This window comes from Lagenorhynchus albirostris, chromosome 1 (assembly GCF_949774975.1).
Source record: "Lagenorhynchus albirostris chromosome 1, mLagAlb1.1, whole genome shotgun sequence".
Taxonomy (NCBI): domain Eukaryota; kingdom Metazoa; phylum Chordata; class Mammalia; order Artiodactyla; family Delphinidae; genus Lagenorhynchus; species Lagenorhynchus albirostris.
The window spans coordinates 121923487-121950803 of record NC_083095.1 but is presented as its reverse complement, the minus strand read 5'-3'; the positions used below and the strand labels follow the sequence as shown (position 1 = coordinate 121950803).

General features: G+C 48.0%; 2 protein-coding genes across 2 annotated transcripts in view; one reads left to right on the top strand and one right to left on the bottom strand.

The window, feature by feature from the left end:
* HERC1 (HECT and RLD domain containing E3 ubiquitin protein ligase family member 1) overlaps positions 1 to 17012 on the top strand; it is a 171482-nt gene extending 154470 nt beyond the window's left edge. Inside the window, exons 67-77 of the mRNA XM_060151494.1 lie at positions 190 to 292; positions 1860 to 2029; positions 3398 to 3536; positions 5528 to 5697; positions 6774 to 6943; positions 7227 to 7392; positions 8566 to 8642; positions 9416 to 9668; positions 10118 to 10270; positions 12868 to 13173; positions 16376 to 17012. Of these exons, the coding sequence (XP_060007477.1) occupies positions 190 to 292; positions 1860 to 2029; positions 3398 to 3536; positions 5528 to 5697; positions 6774 to 6943; positions 7227 to 7392; positions 8566 to 8642; positions 9416 to 9668; positions 10118 to 10270; positions 12868 to 13173; positions 16376 to 16561 (1893 nt within the window). The 3' untranslated portion in view covers positions 16562 to 17012. The remainder of the gene's footprint in view (positions 1 to 189; positions 293 to 1859; positions 2030 to 3397; positions 3537 to 5527; positions 5698 to 6773; positions 6944 to 7226; positions 7393 to 8565; positions 8643 to 9415; positions 9669 to 10117; positions 10271 to 12867; positions 13174 to 16375) is intronic.
* Positions 17013 to 22440: 5428 nt separating this feature from the next.
* Positions 22441 to 26902, bottom strand: FBXL22 (F-box and leucine rich repeat protein 22). Its single transcript, XM_060169601.1, has 2 exons — positions 26515 to 26902; positions 22441 to 23476 (listed from the first exon to the last, which is right to left on the bottom strand). The coding sequence occupies exons 1-2, from the start codon at positions 26847 to 26849 to the stop codon at positions 23131 to 23133; spliced, it is 681 nt and encodes a 226-aa protein (XP_060025584.1). The 5' UTR covers positions 26850 to 26902; the 3' UTR covers positions 22441 to 23130.
* Between the last annotated feature and the right edge of the window lie 415 nt (positions 26903 to 27317).

Genomic DNA, 27317 nt, shown 5'->3' with positions numbered 1-27317 from the left:
CAAATTCAGGTAGTTTGCAGAGCAGTATGAGAAAATAACATTTAGGAGTGTGGATATGGCTGAAAACAAGTAAGTGACTATTGGTATTTTTATTGGAAGATAATCTTTGAGTTTATACATGCCAGTAGGCAAATTTGAGTGTTTTTATTTTCCTTTTTAAATTATGTGCCTTACGCTTTTATTTTGCAGAAAGTTGATGTCCTTTGTGGAATTGGAATAAAAAAGGTTGCGTGTGGAACTCAGTTTTCTGTTGCATTGACCAAAGATGGTCATGTGTATACCTTTGGTCAAGGTAGGGCATTTTCCAGGCATTAATTATATTGCTTATTTTGTGCACACATGTATTACAGAAACATTTGCCTTCCAGCTGTATAGAAAGTGCTTAAACTGAGTCATTTTTCATTCTGGGTGATGATTGGCCACACAACCTGCATTCACTAGCTACTTTTCTGCTCCACTTTCATGCTATTTGTTGTAAGGACAAACTCTCCTCCCCATTGATGGCCCCTCGTGCCAGAGCCTTCATTCTTGCCAGAAGAGTTCCTGGCAAAGCCCTTCCCTTCCTCCTCTCTGCTGCCTCTGCCATGCTACCACAAACACTGCCTTGACCACCAGAGCTCCTCTGGATCCTGCCTCACTTCCCAGCCCTTGCAGGGACTGGGGGTCCAGGTCTTAGGAATTCACAGGCATTTGGGATTCAAATCTTGAGTAAGTTCAAAATCTAAGCATCCACAGTGGGATTCCCTGGCAATATATTCAGCTTTGTAAACGGAACTTCTTTTCAAGTTGTAGTGACCGAAGAATGTGTGAGGAAGAGGGGGGAAGAAGTGAGCTGTGATTGAAGTTTCTAGTCTTGGAAGAATGTGGACGCTGCTGAGGCCAGGGAAGTTGGTTCTGGTGAAAGAGATAAGGAGCTTAGTTTTAGTCATATTGAACTGGGGCCATATACTCTAGACTACATGTATGGAGAAGTCTAGCAAGTTACTGGGGATTTGGATCTGGAACTCCAGGGAGATTGTTTATGGAGATGTAGGTTTGCATAATTCCTAATGGTGTAGTTAAAGCCATATTAATAAGCTCTAAGAAACCCAGGGAGAGAATATGGCATGAAAAAAGTGGAGGGTAAAACTCTAGGGAATGTGAGTAAAGGGCAGGTGAACATGGGAGAGCTGGCTTTGAAGGGAGTGGAGAGAGAGGTAGTTGGGGAGCCAGGACAGTGCAGAGTCTCTGAGGGGCAGAAGGAGCTGTGGCCACATTATCAGAAGGTAAAGTGGAGCTCCATGGGCTAGAGCTGGAGAAGAGGCTGCTGCAGTGTAGGCAGTTAGGAGCTATTCATGGCTTTTGAGAGTGCAGTTTCAGTGCAGTGGTGAGAATGCAAGTTAGGCTGCAGAAGGTGGCCAAGCCAAACAGGCCTACAGCATGTGAAGCACCAGGGACTGGCCTGCACTTCGTAGAAGTTTGGCAGCAAAGAGAAGGGGAGAAGTTGGCTGGAAATTTGAGGACAGGACAGGTTGCATGATGTCTTTTCTTAGAATGCAAGAACTTTAGGGCCTCTGTGAATTACGTGCCAGTCCTCTCAAGTATGAGGATGCTAGAGGTGCCTCTTGGTTTGAAATAAGCTACAAATTTTAAATTAAATTTTATTTATTTTTATGAAAAAGGAGATCGTGACATTTTGCAAAGCAGCAGTTTTAAACTTTATTCGCTCAGAATCCGGTATACCTTACTGGCAAAGCAGCTTTTGCCCCAGTGAGTTACGTATGTCATTGCCATACCACCATAGACATTAAATGACTCATCAGGAAATGTAAAAGGACTGGGGTGTGCCGTCCATAAATGTCCTCTTGCTATTTTTTCAGATCGTTTGATAGGCTTGCCAGAAGGGCGTGCTCGCAATCACAATCGACCACAGCAAATCCCTGTCCTGGCTGGAGTGGTCATCGAAGATGTGGCCGTTGGAGCTGAACACACACTTGCTTTGGCATCAACTGGAGATGTGTATGCCTGGGGGAGCAATTCAGAGGGGCAGGTACATATTTATCTCGCTTGCTGCTCTGTCATGTTCTAGAAATCTGACAACATTCTTCATTTGGCAAAGGGATAAGCTAGAAACTCGGAATATCTACACAAGACCTCAGGCACGTCACTTTGCTATGGGGCTGATTATCTGGAGTCCAGTTGTGCCTCTGTCTCTTGATGATGGTCTAGTAAGTGTTATATCATGTTTAAAAAAAATCTGGCAGTACAGTAAAGTGGTTAAGGGGATTCGCTGAACATATATGTGTCTACACACACTGAGAAGTGCCTAGCACTAGTAAACAGCACTTTATAAGTATTCAATATTTGCTACTATCACGATTAATCATCATTTTCACTACAGTAATAAAAGAGGTTAGGTACTAGGAGCATCAGTTGATCTGGAAAGTGGAAAGGATGAAACAATACTTCTATATTTTATAATATGACAGTATACAAAGTATGTTTGTGTTTGTTCAGGAAGTCTTGTCACTCCCATTACGTAGAGTAGTAAACTGAGCCTGTAAGAGGTTGAGAAAAGACTCCAGAGGTTGATGTGTTCAGCCTATCCTGTATGTGGAGAAGGGACACACTTTGGTGGGGCAGGTCTGAGATACCTGCTACTACAGTGGCTTTCAGCTCCACATGCGAACGACATCTCCTTCCTCTGTAAATCCTCTCTACGTCTAGCTGCCCCTAGAGCCAACGACCCTCAAGTTCAAGGTCCAGTATTATTCACAGTAGCTCTGTGGTGTCCTCATCACTATATTAACAGATGGGAAAGCTGCTCAACAGTGTGGTTGCACATTATCTTAATGAGAAGAGAGTTGATGTTGAGACACCTTTGGAAGGTCCCTGGCAGGGCCTTGACATGATCCTGCCTGATGATGTTGAGGTGCTCAGCCACTGAAACACTGGGTGTCCTAGTCGGACCCCAAGAACAGAGATCCGGAGTTGAGAATCTGCTTCTATGTATGTTTTTATAATTGTTTATTTACTGTTACACAGGCAGTCCATGTTAAAAGTCAAGAAATCAGTGTGTTCTAAGTAAAAGCTCTATAGATCATTCTGTTGTTTTTTTTTTAACTTGCCAAGAATTTATTTCCTCTCTAGAAGCGGAGTTCAAAGATGTTTTCAGTCATTAAGACTCGTCTGCTAGATTTGGAATGCCTTGTTACAGCTTAGTTTTTAGGAGACAGTATAAGCTATGAGGATCACTCTGATAGAGAAAATCAGAATTAATTTCATTATTTTGATGCCATTGCTTGGTACAGATAGTAACTTATTTGTATCTGCTACCATCCAAGACAAATTTTATCATCTTGACTTCCTCTCGTCCTCTTTCTAATTGAATCTCTGTGTATTTGTAATTTATTTCTAGCTTGGCTTAGGCCACACCAACCACGTTCGAGAACCAACCCTGGTAACAGTTCTGCAAGGGAAAAACGTTCGGCAAATCTCGGCCGGTCGCTGCCACAGTGCTGCGTGGACAGCGCCACCTGTCCCACCAAGAGCACCAGGTGAGGGATGAAATATCCATGCTCCTGCAGCCTCTCTTTCAGCAGTCCCCAGCTGCACTGTTTGCTTGCCAGCTTCACACTGCATCCAGGCACCATTCTGAAACCATCAAACCTTCCCCCACACAACCAAAGCACTCTTTGTACTACAGTACTGCAAATACTTTCAGAGCAGGCGATTCTCCTGCAGACTTCATTACATAGCAGTCCCTCTCTGCTCCCCAAAAGAAGAAAGTGTATCACTTAGGCAAGCAAAATTTATAATTTTGGAATAGCAATGAAGTATTTTTTATATATAGTAGTGATGAACTGTAGCTTTCTAAGCCATGCTGTTAAGGAATAAAGATGAAAAGCCCGGAGACCACTTGTCAAATTCTTCACCCTAGTCAGCCATTTGAAACATGATGTTGTCTATACATTGGCACAGCAGAAAAACAAAAAAAATTGTTGCCATTTTACTCCAGTGTATATAGCAGGACTGATGGGCTGTTTCTACCTTTTGTATGTTTTGCCTTTAATTTATTATGAAATCCTCACAGGTCTACAAAAAGATATAAAGAAAATAAAATGCGTATTTGTGTACCTAACACCCTACTGTGTAGTCTCCCTGATCGGATCCATCTTTTGTTCCCCACAAATGTAACCATTGCCTTAAGTATGATACTTACCCTTATGCATTTCTTCATATTTGGTCTATTTCTTTCCCAGGCCCTCAAGTCCTTTCTAAAACGATCCTCTGGTATCTGAGGCACTAGAACTTCCCTGAAGTGACCTTGTGCCTGAGAGCTCCGTATTCTCATCCCTTTTTGTGAAGCCCTCTACTTTTAGCCACAGGTCCTTGGGAAAGACTCCCTATAGAGATTGTTTTCTCTTACATACCCTGAGAGAGCAAGGTAGGACTGCCAAGTAGATTCCAAACAAGCAAGAGATGGTTTCTGGTTAACAGAGCCCAGAATGAGCAGTGCTGCCAGCCCACTGACAATTTCAGGTACTCAGGGGCCTCTTTAGCTTCCAGTGGGATTTCCCTTCCACTTCAGGACAGAGACCATACAGCATGGTGGCTGAAGGTTCAGACTCAGGAACCACATTGCTCAGGTTCAATCCTGGCTCCTCCACTTAGGAGCTGAGTGACCCTGAGGCTCAGTTTCCTTGTCTGCAAAGCAAGGGTAGTAATAGCACCTATTGTAAAGAACTGTAGGAGTAAATGAATCAATTCATGTGAAGCTCTTAGAACAGTGCCAGGCACATAGAAGTACTCAATAAATGTTAGCTTTAACTAATAGTAGGAAAATACCTCTGAGAATTGAGCTGTACAGATCTTTATTTGCAGGAAACTCAAATAAGCTGAGTACCTTATTCTTAGTCTTTTGTGTGTTTCTATAAGATGATAACCATAGATACAGTCCTTGTAGTTTTTGCTCTGCAGAGCTCTTATCCTTGCAGTGTAAAGCCTTCCTGAATCATCTACTCCTGTCTTTCATTCTGTCATGGTCACTTTCTGTCAGATCCCTAGTAAGTGTGGGAGGTGGCTCTGCTGAGTTGCCCATTTCTATTTTCCAGAACTGCCTACCTGGTCCTGGCCCACACCTTGTGTTATTATGAAGATGACAATTGTTGAATATGAAAGAATGAATTTGGGTTTTATTGTTTGGAGTTTTTTTGTGCAGGAACTGTTTTAAGTCCCATAGTTAAATGGGTAACTAAATTAAAGGAGAAAAAAAAAAAGCAAGTTTCCATAATGATAAATTAAAAAGATGTTTTACAAACCAACACTGGTACATCAAAAGATTAAGATGAATGGATGGTGAATAGAGGAATTGATAAATAAGTGATAAAGCACATATAGCAAAATATTAATTTTAGTATTTCAGTGGTGGGAATGGGTGTTCATTATATACTTGCAACTTCCACGTGTGTTTGAAATTTTTCAAAACACTAAACATGATGAAAACAATGCATTTCCCTTTACAAGTGTGCATTTGTGTTCTGGGCAGGTGTGTCAGTGCCTCTGCAGCTGGGCCTGCCCGATGCAGTGCCCCCCCAGTATGGGGCGCTGAGGGAGGTGAGCATTCACACTGCGAGGGCCAGGCTCCGGCTGCTTTACCACTTCTCTGACCTCATGTACTCATCCTGGAGGCTACTGAACCTCAGCCCCAACAATCAGGTAAAACGGTGGCTTGGAAAGCAGTGCCTGTGATGTGCTTACCAGGTCCCAGGGCCTCTTTCTCAGCCTTCAGAAAATTCTTGCGTAGCTAATGCTTTTTACTCTCAGCACCCAAGAGATGTAGAAAAGGCACCAGTTCTGTTCCCCTTTTATTGCTGGATTAAGGACAGTCCAGATATAGGTTATCATGCTGTTAAACACACGGTGGTCTTCCTTCTGTGTTTCGGTGTGTCCAAAGTTCAAGGAAGTATGAATGGCTAAAGGCTAAGCATGTATTTTCTACGAACTCCAGAATATGATTTTAAAACTTAAGCACACAAAGGTGTTAGCACCACAGTCGAGGTGCTTATGTAAGTGAGTCTGAGAAATTTTGGAGACTTCTTGCTCTCCTTACAGATGAGCTTACAAATGAGCATACCCTGTGGAGGGATAGGTGGGGGAGAGAAAGTAAATTTGGCTGATTTGCTTGTCTTTGTAGAACAGTCTGATAATTTAGGAAGAAAGCAAGCTGGCTATGTTTGTTTGTTTGTTTGATGTATAGGCATGCCTGCCAAAATGTGTGTTAGTTTGTCAAACTGTTAGTCAAAAATCCTTTGGGTAACCAGTCATGGCATATGAGAGGTTTGAGAAATCATTGTTAGAAATAGATAATCAACCAGGCAACAGAATACTGTGCAGCACTAAACAAGAGTGTTAGCAACCTGTTGTAATTAGTGAGAGAAATGTTTATGGTATAAAGTGAGGTGAGAAAAGCAGTGGAAAATTGAATAAATAGTATGATCTCGAAAATGTGAAAAGGAAGGAACCTGGAAGGAAATAGATGAAAGCATTAATGGGGCTGTCTCCATATGATAGGATTATGGATGATTTTATTTGTGTGCTTGTGTGTGTGTCCTTTTCTGTATCTTCTAAGTTTTTGAAAATGATAATCATACTTTACCAGAAAAAATATTTTGAAAAAGTTGCTAATAATGGCTAATACCCAGATTTATGCTTTTGAAGTGCATTTGTAAAAGTGAGATGTGTTATTTCTTTTAAGCCTTAGATTGTACCATTTCTGTTACTTTCTGTTACAGAATAGTACGTCTCATTATAATGCTGGAACATGGGGCATCGTGCAGGGACAGCTCCGACCTTTGTTAGCCCCAAGAGTCTACACCCTCCCAATGGTGCGCTCTATAGGAAAAACCATGGTTCAAGGCAAAAACTATGGACCTCAAATTACTGTAAAGAGGATATCAACCAGGTTAGCGTATTATGTATATGTGTATATGTTTCATTAACTAGCATTTTGTGAGATGGACTTACTACTAACTGATCTCTGTGAGGAAGCCTTAGCTTCCTCATTTGTAAAGTAGGATAGTAATAGTATTTTACATCAGTACCCAGTGTGGTTACAGTGGGCCCAGCACAGTGTTTGGCTATTGTTGAGCTGGCCTGTTCATTCACTGGTGGGAAAATATCTTCAAGTGACTTTTGTGGTGATTTGAGAGCATTGTATTTCATTATGTTTTCCCTTTATTTTAAAGAGGAAGGAAGTGTAAGCCCATCTTTGTTCAAATAGCAAGACAAGTAGTTAAACTGAATGCATCAGACCTCCGTCTGCCATCCCGAGCCTGGAAAGTTAAGCTGGTTGGAGAAGGGGCTGATGATGCTGGAGGAGTGTTCGATGACACTATCACAGAGATGTGCCAGGTATATTCATGCAGTGTCCCCTGCTGAGTTGTCCACTCAGGTGGTGGCTGTTTTACTGTTTCCAGTGATTACTCTGGCATGTTTTTATAAATGTAAGCAAGGATGCATTTGTAATCCTTACGTAAAGTTATGCTGTTAATGATGTATAGGCGAATTACCGCAAAGGTTTGTGGAATGCTTTGTGAAGATACCTTACTGAGTAAGTGCCAGTGCTTCGCCATCTACCAATGACTCACCATCTGTTGTGCTGTGTAACACTGGCAGAGGAAACAATGACACATATTTACACTTATGTAACAGACAAATCCAGGACCACCCATGTGCTCCCATTTATTTTGGTGCTTTTAGAACAAAGTAGAACTGCCAGGCTACTGGCAGAAAGAAAAACAAGTCTTAAGATTTTGAACCAGGGCTTCCCTGGTGGCGCACTGGTTAAGAATCTGCCTGCCAATGCAGGGGACATGGGTTCGAGCCCTGGTCTGGGAAGATCCCGCATGCCACGGAGCAACTAAGCCCGTGCACCACAACTACTCAGCCTGCACTCTAGGGCCCGCGAGCCACAACTACTGAGCCCACGTGCCGCAGCTGCTGAAGCCTGTGTTCTCTAGGGCCTGCGTGCCGCAACTAGTGAGCCCACGTGCTGCAACTACTGAAGCCTGCATGCCTAGAGCCCGTGCTCCGCAACAAGAGAAGCCACACAATAAGAAGCCCGTGCACAGCAACGAAGGCCCATGGCGGCCAAAAATTAATTAATTAATTAAAAAGAGTTTGAACCAGTTCATATTTTAAGATCTACAGTGGCAGCTTTGCTTCCAGATCAGCTCTGACCCTTCCAGCTTTGCCTAGTATCAGGATTTTTCTGATAAATCCTGTAACTAAAATAATACTTAGCTATCATTTACTAAGTTTATTTGAATATCACCGTACCCTGCTCACAGATACCCCAACTCGTGCCCTGGATTGACTTTTTCATCTTAGTTCTGCACATGGGGGAGTCTCCTAAATTCATTTTAAATTACAACCACAAAAATAATTACAGAGATAGCTGGTTGTCATATAGCATTGTAAATTCCTCAATATTCTCTTTTCAGTATGATTTTTAATGTTAATTGTTTCGTTTTCTTGATGCATTTGATTGTCATTTCTAAGAAATTGTTTTTCTTTCTTCTACAGGAACTTGAAACTGGTATTGTTGACCTTCTTATACCCTCTCCCAATGCTACCGCAGAAGTGGGTTACAATAGAGACAGGTAAGGGCAGTCAGCAAGTGTTATTGAATGTCTATAATAATAACTCAAATTTATTGAGTGCTTACTATATGCCAGGCACTGTACTAAGTGTTTTACATGAATTATCCCATTGAATCCTCATGATAGATCTGAGGAGTAGGAACTGCTACTGTTCTCTTTTCACACATAGGAAAGACACTTAGATCATGACTTGTTATTATGAGATCAACTCAATGATAATATAGAGGGTTAGAGGAAGTGCAGACTTGATATTGAAACCAGACTTCTTTTGTGTTTCTGAAGGCCTACATGGCCTTCCCTCAACGAATTAAAATTCATTGAAAACCTTTGACATGCTGTCCAGTCACAGCAGTTAGTATTTGCAATTATGTATTATTCCTTTATTTGTCGAAGTTTGAATTTTGGATCCTGCTTCATGGACTTGTAAATGATAAATGAAATGATTTTAGGAAATAGGGCACCCTTGAGCAGGTAGCTTAAGGACTGATAGATCATTCACTTACCCTCTTATGGTTCTTCTAAAAATAATTCAAAATATGGTCCCTGTGCTGTCCAGAACAATAGCGATAGGCCATACGTGGCTACTGAGCGCCTGACATGTGGTTACAGGAGCTGAATTTTAGATTTTATTGAATTAATTTAAATAGCCACATGCGGCTAATGACTGCCATATTGGACAGCACAGGTCTAGACTAATGCTATAGCCGTTTGATAACTTATTTCTAATAAAAATGAGGACAGCCTTGTTTGAAATAGTTCCTTTAATTCTGCAGGTTCCTTTTTAACCCTTCTGCCTGCCTTGATGAACACTTAATGCAGTTTAAGTTCTTGGGAATTTTAATGGGGGTTGCCATTCGCACAAAGAAGCCTCTGGACCTCCACTTAGCCCCTCTGGTGTGGAAGCAGCTGTGCTGCGTCCCACTCACCCTGGAAGACCTGGAGGAGGTGGATCTGCTCTACGTGCAGACTCTCAACAGCATTCTTCACATTGAAGACAGTGGGATTACCGAGGAGAGTTTCCATGAGGTAAGTAAGTCCTGGCTGGTTCATGTTTCTGTTGGTGTTGACTAGAATCTTTCTGTGTAAAGCTCAGGTATGGCCTTCCATTTGCTGTCTGGCTGACCCATGCCATATGCCATTGCTGCGCTTAGCAGCTCAACCCAGCAGTTTAAATAACTGCTAAGAGAGTCAGCTCCAGCACGCAGACAGAGAGAACCCAGGTGGAGAGGGAGGCCTGGGTTGACCAGAGTTCATCAAACCTGATTTGGAGGCAGAGAGATTCAACCTCATTTTTAATTACAACCAGATGAGTCAGCACTCTCTGCTGATCAAGTAGCCTGATCAGTTATCTCAGTTGCCTTGTTTTCATCCTTAAAATTTTTGATATTGTTAATGTTTTTCTGTATTTGTGTGTAACATACTTTTTGTGGTCATTTCTACCATGGAGTAAAAATTCTTTTTTCTTCTATTCTCAGATGATTCCTCTTGATTCTTTTGTTGGCCAGAGCGCTGATGGCAAAATGGTTCCTATAATCCCTGGTGGAAATAGTATCCCACTCACGTTTTCTAATAGGAAGGAGTATGTGGAGAGGGCCATTGAATATCGACTTCATGAAATGGACCGACAGGTGAGATGAAACATTTTGGGAGGTGCATATGAATGTTTGCATTTGTCTCCAAGCAGGAGCTGTCTGGTTTTTACTGAGTTTTGGCATATGAATTCACTGTGTTGATTAATCAGTATCTACTGGGTTGGCCAAAAAGTTCGTTCGGGTTTTTCCATAAGATGTCATGGAAGACTTTTTGGCCAACCCAATATATTTCAGTCCCTTTTCAGAGACTTTTCAGGCGTAATCTCAGGGCCTGCTGTCTCCTCACTCAAGGCCTTAGGTGAGCCCTGAATTGGTCACTGGTAGGATTGAGGCCAAGCCCTCCCCCAGGCCTTCAGAGCCTGCCTTCTCACTCTCACTCTTCCTCTGTCCTGTTTGTCTTCATTTCTTACTGCCCCCCAACCCAGTGTCCCACTCCAGCTTGGTCAGTCGGGGTCCATGTGAATGAACCCATAAACACTGGCCTTGCAATCCCACGTGAGTGCTTCTTTCCCCCTCCTGCTGCAGTCCTTCAGGCCCCAGCTGAGAATGCATCTCCTTCCTCTCTGGACAGACTTGCCTCCAGGTCTGTACATAGCTTTCTTGTTACCTAGAAATTCCTCAAGATATCACATACTTCTGTGTTGTGGTCTAAGAATTAGGCAGAGTTTGGGTCTTTTTTCTTCAATTAGTGTGCGAGACATTGAATGAAAAATGTATTTCGTATATATAACTTATATAGTCTTGTTCTATGCTGATATGTAGTAAGCATTTAATAAATGATGGGAGTATGGTGAGTGACCACAGAAATGAATATTGTGTCCAGAGGTGGTGGTTTTGGTTATACAATCCTTCATAGCCACTTCAGTAATACCTTATTTGCAGAATGTGTTGGGTTCTTCTCAGGAGCTAGATGCAGGCTCTGAGGCTGTGTAGTAATTTGAAGTGTATATATTCTACACCCTTCACTCCTGGTTCCTTCTTTGACTCTGACTTTGGGCCAAGTCCAGTCAGAAAACTATACCCTTTAGCTTAGTAAGGGTGGATCCTGTCAGCAATGTTGTTTACACAGCCAGGGCTTAGGGTTTGTCTCTAGTTCTTGAATATGTTGACTCCTTACAGACTGAATAACTGACCCAAAATTTCCTGATCACTTTCTGCATGCCAGATGTGGTACCAGGCACCCGCATGTGTGGCTTTTCACATAGTTACTCTGAGAGAGAGAAATTACTATCACCATTTCACAAATGAATGCATGGAGTCCAGAGAAGTGAAGTGATGTGCCCAAGGCAAAGCCAGGATCGCAAACCAGGTTTAACTGTGGTGTCCAGGCTCTTGTGCTGGCCTTTCCTATGAAGGTCAGATTGACCTGCTGTCCATCAGCTGTGCTCTGCCCTGGCTTTGTTGCTTTCTGGGTAACAAGGCCATCTTCCTCTTTTCACTTCCTCCTTGTCTCTTAGAACCCTGTATTCTTCCCATAGCTGTCCCCAGTTGTCCCTGACCCAAGCAGCCATCCCTGTACCTCAGCCTTTTTTTTCCCAGACAGCTTTTGGTTTTTATCCTTCCAGGCAAACAGCTTGTTTTTTGGCAGACTTTGGCTGGGGTGTTCCCTTTACTATCAGTAGAGACTGCTCTCACTGCCACTCCGTTCCTTAGCCCTGGGCATGACAGCCTGGTACAATCATAACTCCAGGGCCTTCCTCGAGGTGTGGCTCCTGTTCAGGTTCTCTGGTTTGGTCTTGTTTGTGGTGGATGGTTTTGAATTGGCCAAGAGTGGAGAAGTTATTTATGAAAGAAACCTGGAACAGTGATGGGTCTGTGTGTAGAGTACGCACTACTGCACAGCCTTGGAGGGGTTTTGCCAAACAGACTGTGTGGCAGCCTCTGGCAGCACCCGTTCGGCATTCCCTGACTGACCTGTTCTCTGCACTGTGCTAACAGGGGCCAACTGCCCAGTCACACAGACTCATTTAAAATACCTGTCATAATCATGGGAGCAGCAATTATTTACCTTATTTTTCAGATCAGAAAATTAAAGTAAAAGAAGTGGTGGAGCTGGGATACAGAACCCATCTCCTGATCAATTTTTCTGTCCTTTTTGCGGCCTTCCTACAAAAGGATGTCTCAGTTTTACTTTCTTCTTTGTACTTTTTTTTTTCTTTTACAATCAGCACAAATGATTTTTACAAAAAGGATATAACTGTTTTCAAAAGAAAATATAAATTACAAAAACAGTAGAAGCTCTAGACCCATCCTCCAAGAGCTTCTTACCCTGACGAGAAGACAGAGTATCCCACATAGCACAGTTTAACAGCCCATGGCCGTGTGTGGTTAGGAGTGTGGTTGGCATTAGGGAAGGCCCCAGTGGGCTGGGATTTTGTGGGGCAGGGAAGGTGGGCTCCTGGATTGACTTGAACTGGGACAGGAAGGAGTGTATGAGTCCTACAGGCAGGGAGAAGTTCTAACATAGGGTCAGAGGCAAGGAGGTTGGGCCGTGTGCAGTCATGCCAGTTCTGAGGGACAAGTAGAGGGCCTGGGAGAAGATGAGCACGCACGAGGTGCCCGGCCCAATTGGGTCCACCGTGGGTGCCCAGTCTATGCGCACACATTGAATGAACAACCTCTCCTGGGAGCAGGTGGCCGCGGTCCGAGAAGGGATGTCCTGGATCGTCCCTGTGCCGCTGCTGTCCCTCCTCACAGCAAAGCAGCTGGAGCAGATGGTGTGCGGGATGCCCGAGATCTCTGTAGAAGTCTTGAAGAAGGTGGTGCGGTACCGGGAGGTGGATGAGCAACATCAGCTGGTGCAGTGGTTCTGGCACACGCTGGAGGAGTTCTCCAACGAGGAGCGGGTGCTTTTCATGAGGTTTGTGTCTGGAAGATCTCGACTACCAGCCAACACTGCAGATATATCTCAGAGATTTCAGATCATGAAGGTTGATAGAGTAAGTAAGATGTTTTTTCTTCCTTGGTAATGTGTGCCTTTATTGCTTCCTTGATGCTTGCATGTTCGGCTTCAAGTAGGCCTGCCAATTCAGGATTAATGCTTGGAATTTCCAGACTTTTAAAAAAAAATCAAGCACAAAAACTTGTTTAGAAACATCACATAACTTCAATCTTAAAAAGTCCTAAATGGGGCTTCCCTGGTGGCGCAGTGCTTGAGAATCTGCCCGCCAATGCAGGGGACACGGGTTCGAGCCCTGGTCTGGGAAGATCCCACATGCCGCAGAGCAACTAGGCCCGTGAGCCACAATTACTGAGCCTGCACGTCTGGAGCCTGTGCTCCGCAACAAGAGAGGCCGCGATAGTGAGAGGCCCGTGCACCGTGATGAAGAGTGGCCCCCGCTTGCCACAACTAGAGAGAGGCCTTGCACAGAAACGAAGACCCAACACAGCCATAAATAAATAAATAAAATTAAAGATAAATAAATTAATTTTTTTTAAAAAAGTCCTAAATGGATGTAGAAAGCACACTACAACCAACAACCTTCACTGAATCTTCCAGTAACTTCCTGAATGAAAGCTAAGCTTGGCAGAAGTGTCACCATGTTGCCTCTGCCTCATATTTCCTATGCCTTTTCGTTGTGTGACTTCTGCACTGGGACACGGTCTTGTTTATTTGTTTTCATGAAGATACTAACCATTAACTGGTGCACATGCTCCAGAAGGAACGTGAAGACACAGGGAGCAGCAGTAACGTGCTCTGTGGCTACGTGCGTGGCGTGCATCACGGAGCAGGCAGTGCAGCTTCCCTGCAGCCTGATGAAAGGTCCCTGCTGCAGAGCTCCAGCCCAGCTGCTGTTTTGACAGATGGCTTAGGAATAAAAGGGCTTAGAGGCTTAAATGCACACTGCTGCCAGAGTCATCTTTCTCAAGCACCTCTCTAACCACGTCACTCTTTTCCTTTCACACCGTTCAGCGGCCCCTTGTGTTGACTCCAGGATAAACGCCAGCCACCTTAGCAGTCTTCAACACCTCCACAGTCTGGCCTCTGCCCCGCCTTCTGATATCACCTCTTGATGCTTATGATGTTCTGGCCATCATGGGCTGCTTGCCTTTCTCCTGACAGACCACACTGTTTTTTATTTGGGGGTTTTTTGTTTGTTTGTTTGTTTTGGGAGATTTTTTTTGGCCGCACCACATGGCTTGCAGGATCTGAGTTCCCCAACCAGGGATTGAACCCAGGCCACGGCAGTGAAAGCCTGGGATCTTAATCACTAAGACACCAGGGAATTCCCAAGGTCACACTGTTTTTAAAGGTCTCTGCCTTTGTGCAGGCTATTCCCACTGCTTTAGTAAGTTCTCCTCCCATCCCTTTCCATCTATGCCTGGGAAGCAATTACTCACCGTTTAAGCCCAATACCAATGTCATCTCCTCCAAAAAGCCCTTCTGGATGCTTTCCTATGCCTCCTGACTATTCCTCCAGGCAGACTTAGATCTTCTTATATCCATCTCCTGGACACTTGGTACACTCCTCGAACCTAACATTAAGTTAGACGTGTCTGTGTTCCCTCTTTCTCCTCCTCCACCCGCCGTGAGCTGGGCAGTCCCCTGAGCGGGGCCCATGGTGTTTATTCCGGAAACAGTAAGGAAGGTAGGACCTCCTCACTCAAGGGCCCATCCTACCAGTTTCATCAGGTTTCAGTCACTGCCCGTCTGGTGTTTTTCCTGTAACTACCCCTTCAAAGTTGCCGTAGTCAAAGCCATCCCTCCCCTGCTGCCTCCCGAGGCTGCCTGCCTGGGCTCCACTCCTGGGCTTGCTGGAGAGGCCATGCACAGGAAAGGCTATGAAAAGAGCCTTTCTGTAAATTTTCGATGGGACTTGCCAGAAACTATAAGTTGTAAATCTGTTTTGTTGCTTCAGAGAAAGATGGGGAGGAGGAAATGGTTTGCTTCTCTTCAGCTCTGGAAAAAAGCCTTGCCTCGTATCTGTCCTGGGCTACCCTGCCATCCCAGGAGTTAATCCACTACTAATCCCCTGCCTCAGGGGTTTTAGCCTCAGCAAACTGACCACTATGGGTCTCTGCTTTGTGACTTTTCAACCATTTCTCTAGTTTCCAAATCAGAGCCACCTGTTGACATTCCCCTTTAATGTCTTTGTGGGTTGAGGATTTTCTGCATTCATCACTGGCTCTGGCACAGCCAAGCTTCTGGGCCCTCCATCTCCCACCTCTCGGAAATGCACTCACCTGATGGCGAGTTCCGAGGAGGAGGAGGGCTGGTTTCAAGGAGTTCAACGAGAAAGAGAGGGCAGGTTCTTTTCTAAAAACTCATTTTTAAAAAAATTGTAAAAACAATGTAAATCATTATCATTACAGATAGTTTGGAAAATAGTTGTGTTTGCAAGGCAGGACAGCGTTTGCGGGGAGGGACAGGAATCCTGTCCCTCCTACTGGTAGCCATTTTCACCTTTCACCTTTGTGTAATTCATCAAGCATATGCATTTTTGCATGACGCATTTAGAATTTTGTATTCTGCTTTTTCCACCTAACAGTCTATCTCCAGCACTTTTCTGTTTTGCTGCTAATCTTCATAATTATCATTTTAAACGACTGCATCACCATCGGTTAAAGGGCTGGGCTGGGATTTCATTAACTGCTCCTTCCTCATCTGAGCGGTGTGCTGGTGGCCATGGCAGGTGAAGGATGGCAGAATGCTCACTAGGAGGACGGTGAGGGGAGGAGGAGTGTGGTGACTCCCTTACAGTTGTTCCTTCCATTTCACTGGCTCTGTTGGGGGAATCCCTGTAGCAGCTTCAAGTTTGCACCCTCTTGGTGAAAGGGAACAAACTCTGTTGCACTCCTACGCTGTGGCAGGCACTGTGCGAAGTGTGTTCTACCAGGTAACCCTGCCAGTCAGGGCTCATTCTCATTTCACACATGAGGGCTTTGGAGGAGTGAGGAGAGGAAAGAAGCATCTTCGCCAAAAGCTAGATGGCCACAGGACACCAGAGCCTGCACTCTTCCTACCACTGCCAAGTCTCTGCTTGCTCTCCAGGTGGCCGTGCAGTCAGTCATGTCCGTGGAGCCCACCTGAAGGCAGGGAGAAGTGCTTTCCTGACTTTGGGGGTGGTGGTGATGAGCAGCCCTGCTCCCCCCATGATACCCCAGTGCTGCAGTCATGGCTCTGGGTCTCTCTCTCCACAGCCTTACGACAGTCTGCCTACCTCACAGACCTGCTTCTTCCAGCTGAGACTGCCGCCCTACTCCAGCCAGCTGGTCATGGCTGAGCGCCTGCGCTACGCCATCAACAACTGCCGCTCAATCGACATGGACAACTACATGCTCTCGCGAAACGTGGACAACGCTGAGGGCTCCGACACTGACTACTGACCACCCAGGGTGCCGTCGCCCCTCCTTCTTCTCGATAATGCTCACTTCCAACTTAATGCTGATACACTTTTATGGTAACTAATAGATGTTTTAGGAACATAAACCGACATTATAAACAGTGGCCACATTTAGTTACTCTAAATGTAACAAAGAAATTAGATGTTTTTATTTTTCTGTGATTGTACAAAAAAAAGACAAAGTGCTCTAAGTCAGGTTTTTCCCTCCATATTTGTGGTCACTTTTGATAAGTTTGCATGGAACCATTTCGGTGCATTTTTAGTTGGGAATGGTACATTTTTGTAAACCCACCCAGTGAACATGAAATTGTACATTGTGTATAATTGTTCATTAGAAAGGACAGTTTTACATGAATATTCATATATTTATTTTGTTTTAATTTGAATTGCCTGTGCAGGGTTCCTTATGCAGAGAAATAAAGCCAATTCAGGAATCAGTGCATGGGCTGCTTTTGTTATTGGAGCTTTGATGAAGAGAGAATGAACTTTCAGACTAGTTGCACTCCGACAGCTTTTTGACTCATCAGAAACATTCCTTCACACTGGGCTTTGCTTGGAAATGACGGAGCAGAGGGCCACATGGGTATAGCAGCCCCCTGAGGTGAAAGCTCCTGTGTTTATTGGTTCTGTCATCCTTGGTCTCTCACTGTGTTCCCTCACTACAAGGTCCCTGGTGTCCATCCTTTAGCACTATGCTTCCTCCTTCTCCGTAGCTGGCTTAAAGTGTAACACGCTAATAGGAGCCTTTTTTGAACAGCCCCAGGATGCCTGGTACGGGATGCAGCTCTACTAGGCCAGGAGGAAACTAACTAAAGTGATATAGTTGTGACTGCCCACCGCCACCGCCCTTTGAGGAGCCAGCGGATCCAGTGATGGAATTAAAGAGCGGGGCAGTTGACAATAACGTGTCATCTACCCTGGAAGGGCAGCCAAGTGGGCACTTAGCGTACATGAATGAGTGACCATGTGAATGTGTGAGTGAATTTGAGAACTAGTGCGTGGCTTTTATGTCCTTGAATGATGGTGGGGAATTGTGCAGGGGACTGGGGAAGGGGTTACACCCTTGGTGCTTAAACCCAGACCTTTTGAAGGCCCTGGGCGATGTGTTCATTTGCTCAGGCATGTCAGAGTGAGCATGTGGTCCTGGGAGAAAGGGCTATCTGGAGAGCAGCTGTGAAGGCTCTGCGAGTGGGAACAGGGAGAGGGCACAGCCTTTGGGTGGCTCCTCTCTTTCATCCACTACAAGTTCATGCCGCACGCTACTTCCAGTGTACTTCATGGACAAGGTCAAGGCTGACAGCCTGCTCAAACGAGGTGCCAGAGAGCCTTATAGGCGCTTGTTTTCCACCAGGAAGGTGAAAGGCGTGTGAAGAGAAATTGGAAGGAAGATGTGGTTTTGTTGGCTAAGATGATGTGGTGCATGGATATTTCCCAGTGAGTATATCTAATAATATTTAGAATGAAGACATTTCATTTTTATGGAAAAGAGGCTTCAATTGGCATTGTGTCTCAGAAGGAGATCACAGCTTCTGGGGACCCCCAGGGGGTTCTGAGCCTTTAATACTTGATCTGAGAGCTCAGTCAGAAGCAGCGGTGAAGGTCTTTGTGCTTGAAGCGCTCACTTGGGGGGTGGGAAGGCACTGTCCGGGCCTCTGGGCCAGGAGGGAACTTCTCTCAGCGAAGAACGGCCTCTGCGTGCTGCTGAGATCCTGGACAACGCCAGAAGGGGTCTTTTCGGGCCTTCTGGGCTGGCTCCCGGTGACAAGTACCTCTTCCCTCTTGGTGGGCTGGGCTGAGGGTGTGCCGAGCTGAAGGCTACGTCTGCAGTCTCAGACTGTTTTAAATCACAAGAAGGCCTTGACCTTCATGAGGCTCTGGGCTCTGCTGCCCCAGTTCCCTCTGGACTCAGGGGAAAGGGCACCCGCAGCAGGCTGATGCTCAGGCCCCACCTGTCGGGCCTAACGGGTGGCTCCTCAGGAGGCCTAACTCTGCGAGGAAGACCTGCAGAGACACCTTGCTTTTATAACAGATGCCATTTCTTTGCTGGAAACCTGTCATTTTTCTTCGTCCTCTGAACTTTGGAAGCTCTGGGAGAGAGGAGGAGGTGTGAGTCCCTGATGTGAGGAGCTGAAATGAGCCTAGTGCCCCTATTTTTTTCCCCCGTAGTTCACTTTCAACCCCCACAGAGGCTTAGGCCTTTTTTTTTTCTTTGCTAGACTCACTCAGTTAACAAATCCTTGCAGTTTTTATCACCCTTAAAAAGTCTCAAGAGAACTCTGACCCCCTAGCCTTTAGATTCCCTTAAAGGCCCTTTCAAGGTGCAGCTTTTTTCTGGGCCTCCCAGCTTCGTGGCCTTTGCCCAGCACTGCCAGTGAGATGAAACCTATATGTGGTAAGCTCGGTTTTTAGCAAATAGCAAGTCTTGGGCATTGAATCCCAGAGCTGGAGGAATAGTAGAACTAAGGCATCAGATGATCTCTTCCTTTACAGACCAAGAATTCGAGGTCAGGAGAGGGAAAGTGCTGGATCCCAGGTACTTACAGACGAGAGCTGCGAGTCCTGGCTTCCTGTCAGCACGCCAGTGGTGGAGTTGAGGGGGCTCAGTCAGCCCCCTGCAAACATTCAGCCTGTGCCAAAATAGGCCAGTGTGTCCCTGTAAGACAAGCCTCAGAGCACAATGTACCCCCCAGCGGGCTCTGCTTCCTAGGGAGCAATCTGGAGCCCCTGACCTCGGAGCTCGCGGCCCCAGCCTCTGCTGGCGTTGAGGGTCAGCCGACCAGCCAGTATGATGTGGTGACTGGGGCCAGCCCCCCACTAGGGGGCACTGTCCTGCCCCAGTGCTGAGGTTCTGCAGCCTCCCACTAGCTTTCACTTTGGCTGCCTTGGCCACGGCTGAGAGTGAAAAGAGTGAGCATTCAGGAGCGGGGCAAAGTCTGTGGTGTGTTCTAATGGAGGCTGTGAGGGCACAGATAATCCCCAAGCCATTTCCCAGTGGCTATGGGTCAGGCTCCCATCTCCCCCAGCTCTCCCTTCTCTGGACATGCATTGGCCTTCCTGACTGTCTTCCTGAGCTGTGCCTGCTGCTGATACCAACCTTATGGGAGCTGGGGTCAGTCTTCCAGTCTCGGCTCAAAGGCCGTGTCCTCCATCATGTGTTGCTTCTTGTGGGTTCTGCTGGGCACTTGGCTTTTCTAGCCCCCTGTGGACATGAGGACGCCTTTCCCTACCCTCTGCCTTCTAGGCAGTACACAGTTAGACAGAATCTCAGCACAGTGTCACAGAGAGTGTACTGGTCCTATTTTACAAATAGAGAAATGGAGGCTCCGAGAAGTCATAACTTGTCAGGAGTTATGGCTGGCAGAGCTGGGAGAGCGCTCAAAACCCCCCTCAACCCCAGCTGCATGTCTTCTGACTAGAGTGACTCCCTTGAGGTAGGGCCTGGCCCAGCCCATGCCCAATACCCAGTAAATGTTTGTGAGATGAATGAATTGGTGGATTGATTAAGCATGCAGTGCCCCTTGTTCTATGCAAATCTGAGAGAAGACCTTGAAAGCTGTTTTACTAAGCCAGGGCACTGTGTTCTGTCCAGTGCCTTTGCTCAGTGCCTGGTGATGTGAATGCACAGGGACTGTTAGAAGGCAGCGTGGAGAGTAGTGTCTGCCTTCCAGGAGTACCTCAGATGGGCCTGGGCTCAGGGACCCAAAGGTCCTGTGCAGGGGGCAGGGCCTAACCGGAGCCCTAGAAACCATGCTGGACACAACTGTCAGCACAGCTTTCGTTCTGTGATCACTAGTCTTGGTACGTGAGGGTTTACTAGGCATCAAGGGGAACTTAACCCTCATTTATAAAAGAGCTTCTGGGGGGAAAGGAACCTCAGGGGAATGTAGGTTACCCGCTTTCCAGTTGAATATACAGTAACCTTTGTTTGCTTTACAAACACAGTCTCATAACCCTTAAGAGAACTTTGCAGACAAGATTCTCTAGCTATCCCAATATACAGGTAAGAAAGCTGAGGTCTGAAGAGGGCTGACCTGCCCTTGGTCAGAGGAGAGCTAGAAACCAGGTCCTGGTTTTCCCCCAGACTAAACCACCAACTTAGGGCAAACAAGACCTCTGGGAATTGGGGCTTATCAGAGATGATGAAAGCAAAGCCATGGGGTTTAAGTGGCTCTGTTTTAAACAAACATTTAAGTCCCTGGAAGCCTGAGCTTTCTTTCAACATTGTTTGCAGTAGTGGCTGAAAAATTAATTTCCTGCAAAGCCTCTCTCCAGAGTTCAGAGCAAGGGTGGGTAAACTAGAAAATCACCCAGAGGACACCTGGGTCCCACAGGCTAGTGGTAGGCCCTCGCGTTCCACTGCAGCTGGTGGCCTGGCAGGGCTGGCTTTCCCCACACAAGGATGAGGAAGGATTATGCCGGTCCAGGGTCAGTGCGGTTACCGGTTTCTGGGCTAAGGGATGGTCTAACCAGGGGCCCAGGGGCAGCAACTGAGGCCTTCGGCAGTCCCTGGAGGGGTTTGGGCGAGGTAGGGTGCTGTTTGCCTGCCCACAGGCTCTGCCTAGAGAAATTTCAGCCCCTCTGGGCCTTCACCGTCGTCTTCTTGGGGCCCTGGCACCTGCTGGAGGTGGCCTGAGTGGGGGATCTCCAGTTCTCGTTTCATCCTCATAATAATCTCTGAGGCCTGGGTGAGGCCCCTCTTCTCCCTTATTTTTCTCATCACCTCTCCTGCTTACCTTTCCTCCTCACTCACTCTGTTCCAGCCATAACACACCAGCCATGCTCCTTGTCTGGGGCCTTTGTGCTGGAGGCTGTTGCCTCTTGTCTGGAATATTTTCCTCCAGACTCTGCACCGTTCTCTCCCCCACTTCGTTTCTCAAATGCCTCCTTCTCAATGGGGCTTACATTGGTCGACCTCTTTTAAGTTGCTTTTTCCTTTCCAGCAATTCCCAAATATCCTCTCACCCTGTATTTCCCTTTTCCCCAGTACTTATCTCCTTATACACCAATTACTTACTGTCTCTTCCCCCAGTAAAACATAAGCTCCATGAGAATGTCTTTTTTTCCTTGCTGTTTCCCCTATATTGGAGCAACGAATTAAGGAACCCATGTGTGTGGTCAGGCCTCTCAAGATGGCTGTTCTCTTGCTCTCTTTACATCCCCTGCCTGACCAGTGCCTGTTTCACCTAAACCTTACACACATGACTGATCTTCCTTTGTTCTTGTCCCAGGCCCCAGCTGAGGCTGTTCTTATCAAAGGGGTGGTGAGGGGCGTGCCATTCCACTGGTTTCCCTCGTAACTAATGAGCTCACCTGACATCAATTCCCCTATAACCGGTAATCTCCCCTCCCCCCCACCAAGCGAGGACTGCCACCTCGTCCTGCCCACCATCAGTTGCGCACAGTGGGGCGTCACTCCAGGGCCTTGCTTCAGACATGTAAGATTCCTCCATCCATTAAACCATTGATGTGTCTGCTGCTGACTCTGGGCTCTTTCTTCAAGTGCAGGCCTTGCAGGCCTGTGGCGTGCAGCCCAGTGAGTAGGCATCAGGAGCCCCTTTCACAAAGAAGAAACACCTGGCCTCAGGTGGTTAAAGGGCCTTGATCTCACTCAGCTGGTGATGGGAGGAGCCAGGGTGTGAGTATCACCCATTACTCCACCATTCTCCCTCCTTTCCCCACTTACCCAAAGTTTTCCCCGTGTACCTAGAACCGGGAGGCTGCAGGATGGCTGAGAGCCCTTCCTTTGGTGGCTAAAGGTGGGGCACCAGTGACTAAAGCCCTGAAGTTGAACTCCAGGCGTGCGCCCACGTTCAGCAAATGTAGCAGGTAAAAATTTAACTTTGCATTGCTTTTAATGGCTTCGTTAACCAAGGATTTAACCAGGTCTGCTGCTTTTATGTCTTTACTTTGGGTTTTTCCAATGATTGTTTCCCTTTATGATGGGAGAACGGTATAAAATAAGGATAACAATCCAGTTTATGAAAGAATCACAGCAACAAGCGAATTTTCTAGAGTCGCGTTTGCAGTCACTGCTAGGAATGCATCTGACAGATGAAAGGCTACCGGGCTCGGGGGGGGGGGGGCGGGGGGGCGGCGCGGAGCAAAGCCTCTAGGTAACCCGTTCGATGGCTCTCTAGCTCCCGGCGCCCGGGGTGCCTCCCCTCCTCCCGCTGGTGCGGCACGGAGACGCGCCCCCGGGTAGCTCCGAGCGGCCACGCCTCCCCACGGCTGTTATTTAGACCCCCCCCCCAAATGCGACCTCAGCCGGGGAGTATGGGCTAAGGGCTCCCGCGCAGCGCCAGGCGGAGAACCGGGTGCTTAGGGGAGACAGGGAAGGGTGCTGGTGTTTAGTGAGAAACACCAGAGTGTTTTTCAAGCATCTGGCCATCAAACCTTGCACTGAGCCAATGTATAAAATCGTAATGTGCGGGAGGCGCTCGTATCCCCGTCTTGGCTGAGGATGTGGCGGCTGTCTAGGGACTGTTGTTCAATGCAGGCCACTCCTCCAGCCCTGAGGCCCAGGGCCGGTGTCCCAGACACGGCCCGCCCGGCCTAGCGCAGAAGCTGCTTGCGGAGGGCAGCGCCGGACGAACGCAGGCCGCGCGGGAGCTGGTCGGGGATCATGGCCGCGCTGTGTTCGGCGCGCAGAGTCAGGCGCGGGCACGCGGCGCGCAGGCGGCGCAGGCCGGCCGCGCTCACGTTGCGGCAGAAGTCCACGTGCAGCGTCTGCAGCGCCCGCCCGTGCGCCGCCACGGCCGTCAGCGTGCGGTTGGTGACGCGCGCGCAGTTCTCCAGGCGCAGCGCGCGCAGGCGCGGGCAGGAGCGCAGCAGACGCGCCAGGCAGTCGTCGGTGACGTGGCCGCAGCCCGACAGCGTGACGGATGCCAGGTTGGGGCACCTGCGGAGAGAACGCGGTGACCATGGGCCGGGGCCGAGGAGGGTGCGGTTAGCGTGCTAGCGTGCGGCCGCCCCCGGTCACGCCCCTTAGCTCCCTGGTTGGTCCCCGTGCCAGCTCTGGGAGACCGGGCAGGCCCTCCCGCTTTTTATAGAGGAGGAACGGGCCCAGAGAGTTTCGGGCACTTGCCCGCGGTGACACGCCGGGATCTGAACCGGGGCTTCTGTCCCATGTCCCCTGTTCTTTCTGCCACTCCACCCCACCTTACTTTAATCTGCCTGGGCTCTTAGTCCCAGGAGCCCAAGCCCCGGCCCTGCTGTGGACATAGGCGATGCTGGTTCCAAGGAGGGTCGGCTACAGTTTCTTTGGTTCTTTCAGACTTGTTGCCTTGGGTGGGGGTGAGGAAAGCGGTGCGGAGTGACCGCTCCAGTCTAGCTTCAAGCTGAGGCCCTGATGCTCCTGGCAGGACGGTGCAGAGAGGAAGGGTTTCCTGTGGGGTGGCTTAGAGTCAGGCCCATTCCAACCCGTGAGGCCATCGGGGCACGCCTCTTGAGTATTCGCTCTGAGTTCTAGAGCCCTGGTTTCAGCTCAGTTGACTGAGACAGTTACTGCATCTCCAGTGGGATGCCAGCCTGTCACAGGCCAGGATCTGGAGGTAGCTAGACCCAGGCCTGAGGTGGGTACAATCAGGGATACAGGTAGCTTGTCCAGAAAGCTTTGGGGGCGGCGGGGGGGGGGCTCTCTGCCCCAACCTTACCAGCAACTGCTGGGGGAAAAGATTTGAGCAAAGTTGGCTTATTTGCGCCATGACCTTGATTAAGTCACTCGCTGAGCCTTAGTTTACCTGGGGGAGTGTGTTGGGAGTGGATGGCAGGGAGGGAATAATGCCTACTAGTGGGGCTACTGTGATGATTAAGCGAGATTTGGGGTATCTGGAACCTGTACAGGACCTTCCGTAGGCCATCATAACCCATGTTTCCTGGGAGCAAGCAGGACCAGACCGCTTCCAGTCCAGAAGGACCTGTCTCAGCGGTGCAGGCCTTGGCTTCCTGTAGCCAGAGGGAGCTGGAGTCGGGCCACAGGGGGTTTCCCTCTCCCCATCAGCCTCCCCCATTGCCCCTTGACTGCACCTGCCTGGGCCAGCTCAGCTCCCTTGTTCCTGAGCAAGGAGGTGAGGAACTAAAAGACTGGTCATGGCCACATCCACATGCCGAGTGCATCCTGTCTTCCCAAGTCCACACAGCCTTCCTAAGTCTTCATGTCACCCTTCCACCCCCAATTTCATGAATGAGGAAACTGGCTCAGGGAGCTCAAGTGACTTGCCTGTGACATATTTGCTGTGTGACCCAGGACAAATGTCCGAACCTTGCTGGGCCACCTCCTCATCTGTCAGGCAGAGAAACTGTTACTTTCAAGGTGGTGGTAAGGATTAGGTAGGGGTTTAAGCCCCAGGGCTGTTAAATGATCCCTTCCTGTAAGAACCTTTAAAATAATCCTGATGCAGGAAGAAACCAGAGAAAGAAAAAGCCAGCTCCCTCCCTGCCCAGCCATCCTCAGCTTTGCTCTCACAACCCCTCTCCCCAGCTGACTGCCAGGTGTAGATTTCTTGCATACTTATCGATACCTACTATGTGCCGGTGCTGCTGTGTCATTTAATCCTTTCAGCATGTGAGAGAAGGTAGTTTATCCCATTTTACAGATAAACAAATGAGGTTGAAAGTGTTTAAATATTTGGGCTGGGGTCACATGGTTGGACAGTAGCAGAACTGGGGGACTCAGCCCCGAGCCCTTTGCTTTTTTGGTGACACTGGGGACCCTTGCCATACCTAGACAGTGGCCTTGGAGGTCCAGTCCACACCTTGCTGGTTTGGGGGATTAAACCTGGTTCCCCTACAACAAGAATGCAGCAGATCCGGGGCAAGCTTTTCACCCCATACATATCGCCCTCCAGTCTGATTTCTGGGCCTTGTTAAACTCATCAAAATGTCATGGTCCCATCAGGGACCAGCCCCAAGTCCATCTTCTGTTTTCTTCTCTTGCCTTAAAAAAAAAAAGGGGGGGGGCGAGGCCACTACACTATTTCCTCCCATTCCTTGTTGGGCTGCCAGAGAATATAGCAGCTGTTAGACTTGGGTGGCAGCAAGCTGACTGAACGTAGTTAGTAAACAAGGGGGTGTCTTTCCTCAAAGGCTAGGACAGGACTGGTAAAGTCTCGGTGAGAGTCTGTTCTTGCATGGACTGCTCTAGGCAGGAGGCTGTGACTGTGAAGGGAGTCTAACCCATGGCTAAGCCTCTGTGGGGTTGACAGGTCAAATACAGGATGTATTTGGGACAGGCACCAAAAAAATTATTCCATCTATCTGAAATTCAAATTTCTCTGGGCCTTTTGAGTTTTTATTTGCTAATATCCGGCAATCCTAGACCGGGGCAAGTCACACAACCTGTCACGAGTTCCGGTTTGCTCATTTGAAACTTAGGCTAAAACACTCTCTCCTTCAGGTACCGTGAGGATTAGTGAGTTTCTAATAAGGAAACCATTATCACCACCCCTACTTCTGGAGCCTGGCTTGGTCAGCTAACCCAGGGCTGAGCACCCTAACTCTCCTTCCTCAGCCACATTTCACAGGTCTTGGGGTTTGCTTGCTAGGGGCAAATCGTAGGGGTGAGCTGATTGCTGAATCTAGAAACCTCTTCCTGGAGCCTGACCTTGAAAATGAAGGCCCAGCTGGACCTACCCAGCACTTAACGGCTGCCAGGGAAGACAGCCGCCTGAAACACAGGGACAGCTGAAGCCAAGTTTGTCCTCTTTGCCGAAGCAGCTCTAAGACCCGTGAGGCTAAGAGGAGGATTGGTGCCCGTTTCCCCCAGGATTTTATCCATCTTCTGGGGACTGCGCAGTGGGCAGGCCTGGAGGGTCTAAGCCTTGGGCCTAGTCTGAGGCTCCCCGAAGCAAAGCCGTCTTGCTCTTGTAATTGGCTCTTCCCTGACCCCCGGAAGCCTCCCAGAGCTCTGGATGCCAGCGCTGCTCAGAGGCGGCCTACCTGTCGCACACCTGGAGGAGGAAATCACTGACTAGGCTCTCGTGCCGGCTGCAGATGCTCCTCTGGAGGGCGCTCTTGAGCCAGTCCTCGATGCTGCACACCTGCACGCGGCTGGAGTGCCAGCAGATGGAGAGGCTCCTGAGCGCCGGGCTCAGGAGGAAGTTGTCCTTCTTGAGTTCTGTGAGGGAACGGAAGTGCAGCAGGGGCCACAGCGCGGGGTCCTCAAACACGTCCTGGAGCTGGGGGCAGGTCCTGGCAAGGTTCTTCCTGCTGTCCTTGTCCAGAAAGGAGAAGAGGTGTAGCAGGCACTCGCGGTTGAGCTGGGTGATGTGCATGGTGCACGGCAGCCACGGAGTGTGGCTGGAGCCCGGGGTCCTGACCTACCTCCTGCTCCTCCTCCCCAGCTCCGGGCCGGTGGACATATATGGTTGAGGAATGGTGTTTATTTTTGGCCAACAACTGGTGCTGCTGCTCTGAAGAGGCGGGGAAGCCCAGACCCAGACACACGTGCAGCAGTCCGTGGCTCGGCTTATGTTCCGAGGAATTGAAAATCCTGGCAGAAAAGCAGCGTATTGAAATTAAATAGCTTCCCTAAAAGGGATTTCTTTCCTTTTAGCTGACCGTGGTGTTAGGCGGAGAGCTCTTTTGGCATTTTCATCTGTGGTGCTGGCTGGACCACCTCTGTCTGGGCTTGCAGTCTCTACTCACTGGGAGGGACTCTAATTGTACATAGGATCTGTTTTTGTTTCCTAGGACATCAGTATGAGTCTTTTGCTCTCCTCTTAGTAGGAAGAAGACTGCTG

Bases quoted from the DNA above. Each gene is read 5' to 3' on its own strand.
- FBXL22 (XM_060169601.1), bottom strand. From the start codon at position 26,849: ATGCACATCACCCAGCTCAACCGCGAGTGCCTGCTACACCTCTTCTCC. The intron at 23,477-26,514 runs GTAGGCCGCCTC...TTCTCTCCGCAG, and splicing joins CTCCTCCAGGTGTGCGACAG to GTGCCCCAACCTGGCATCCG.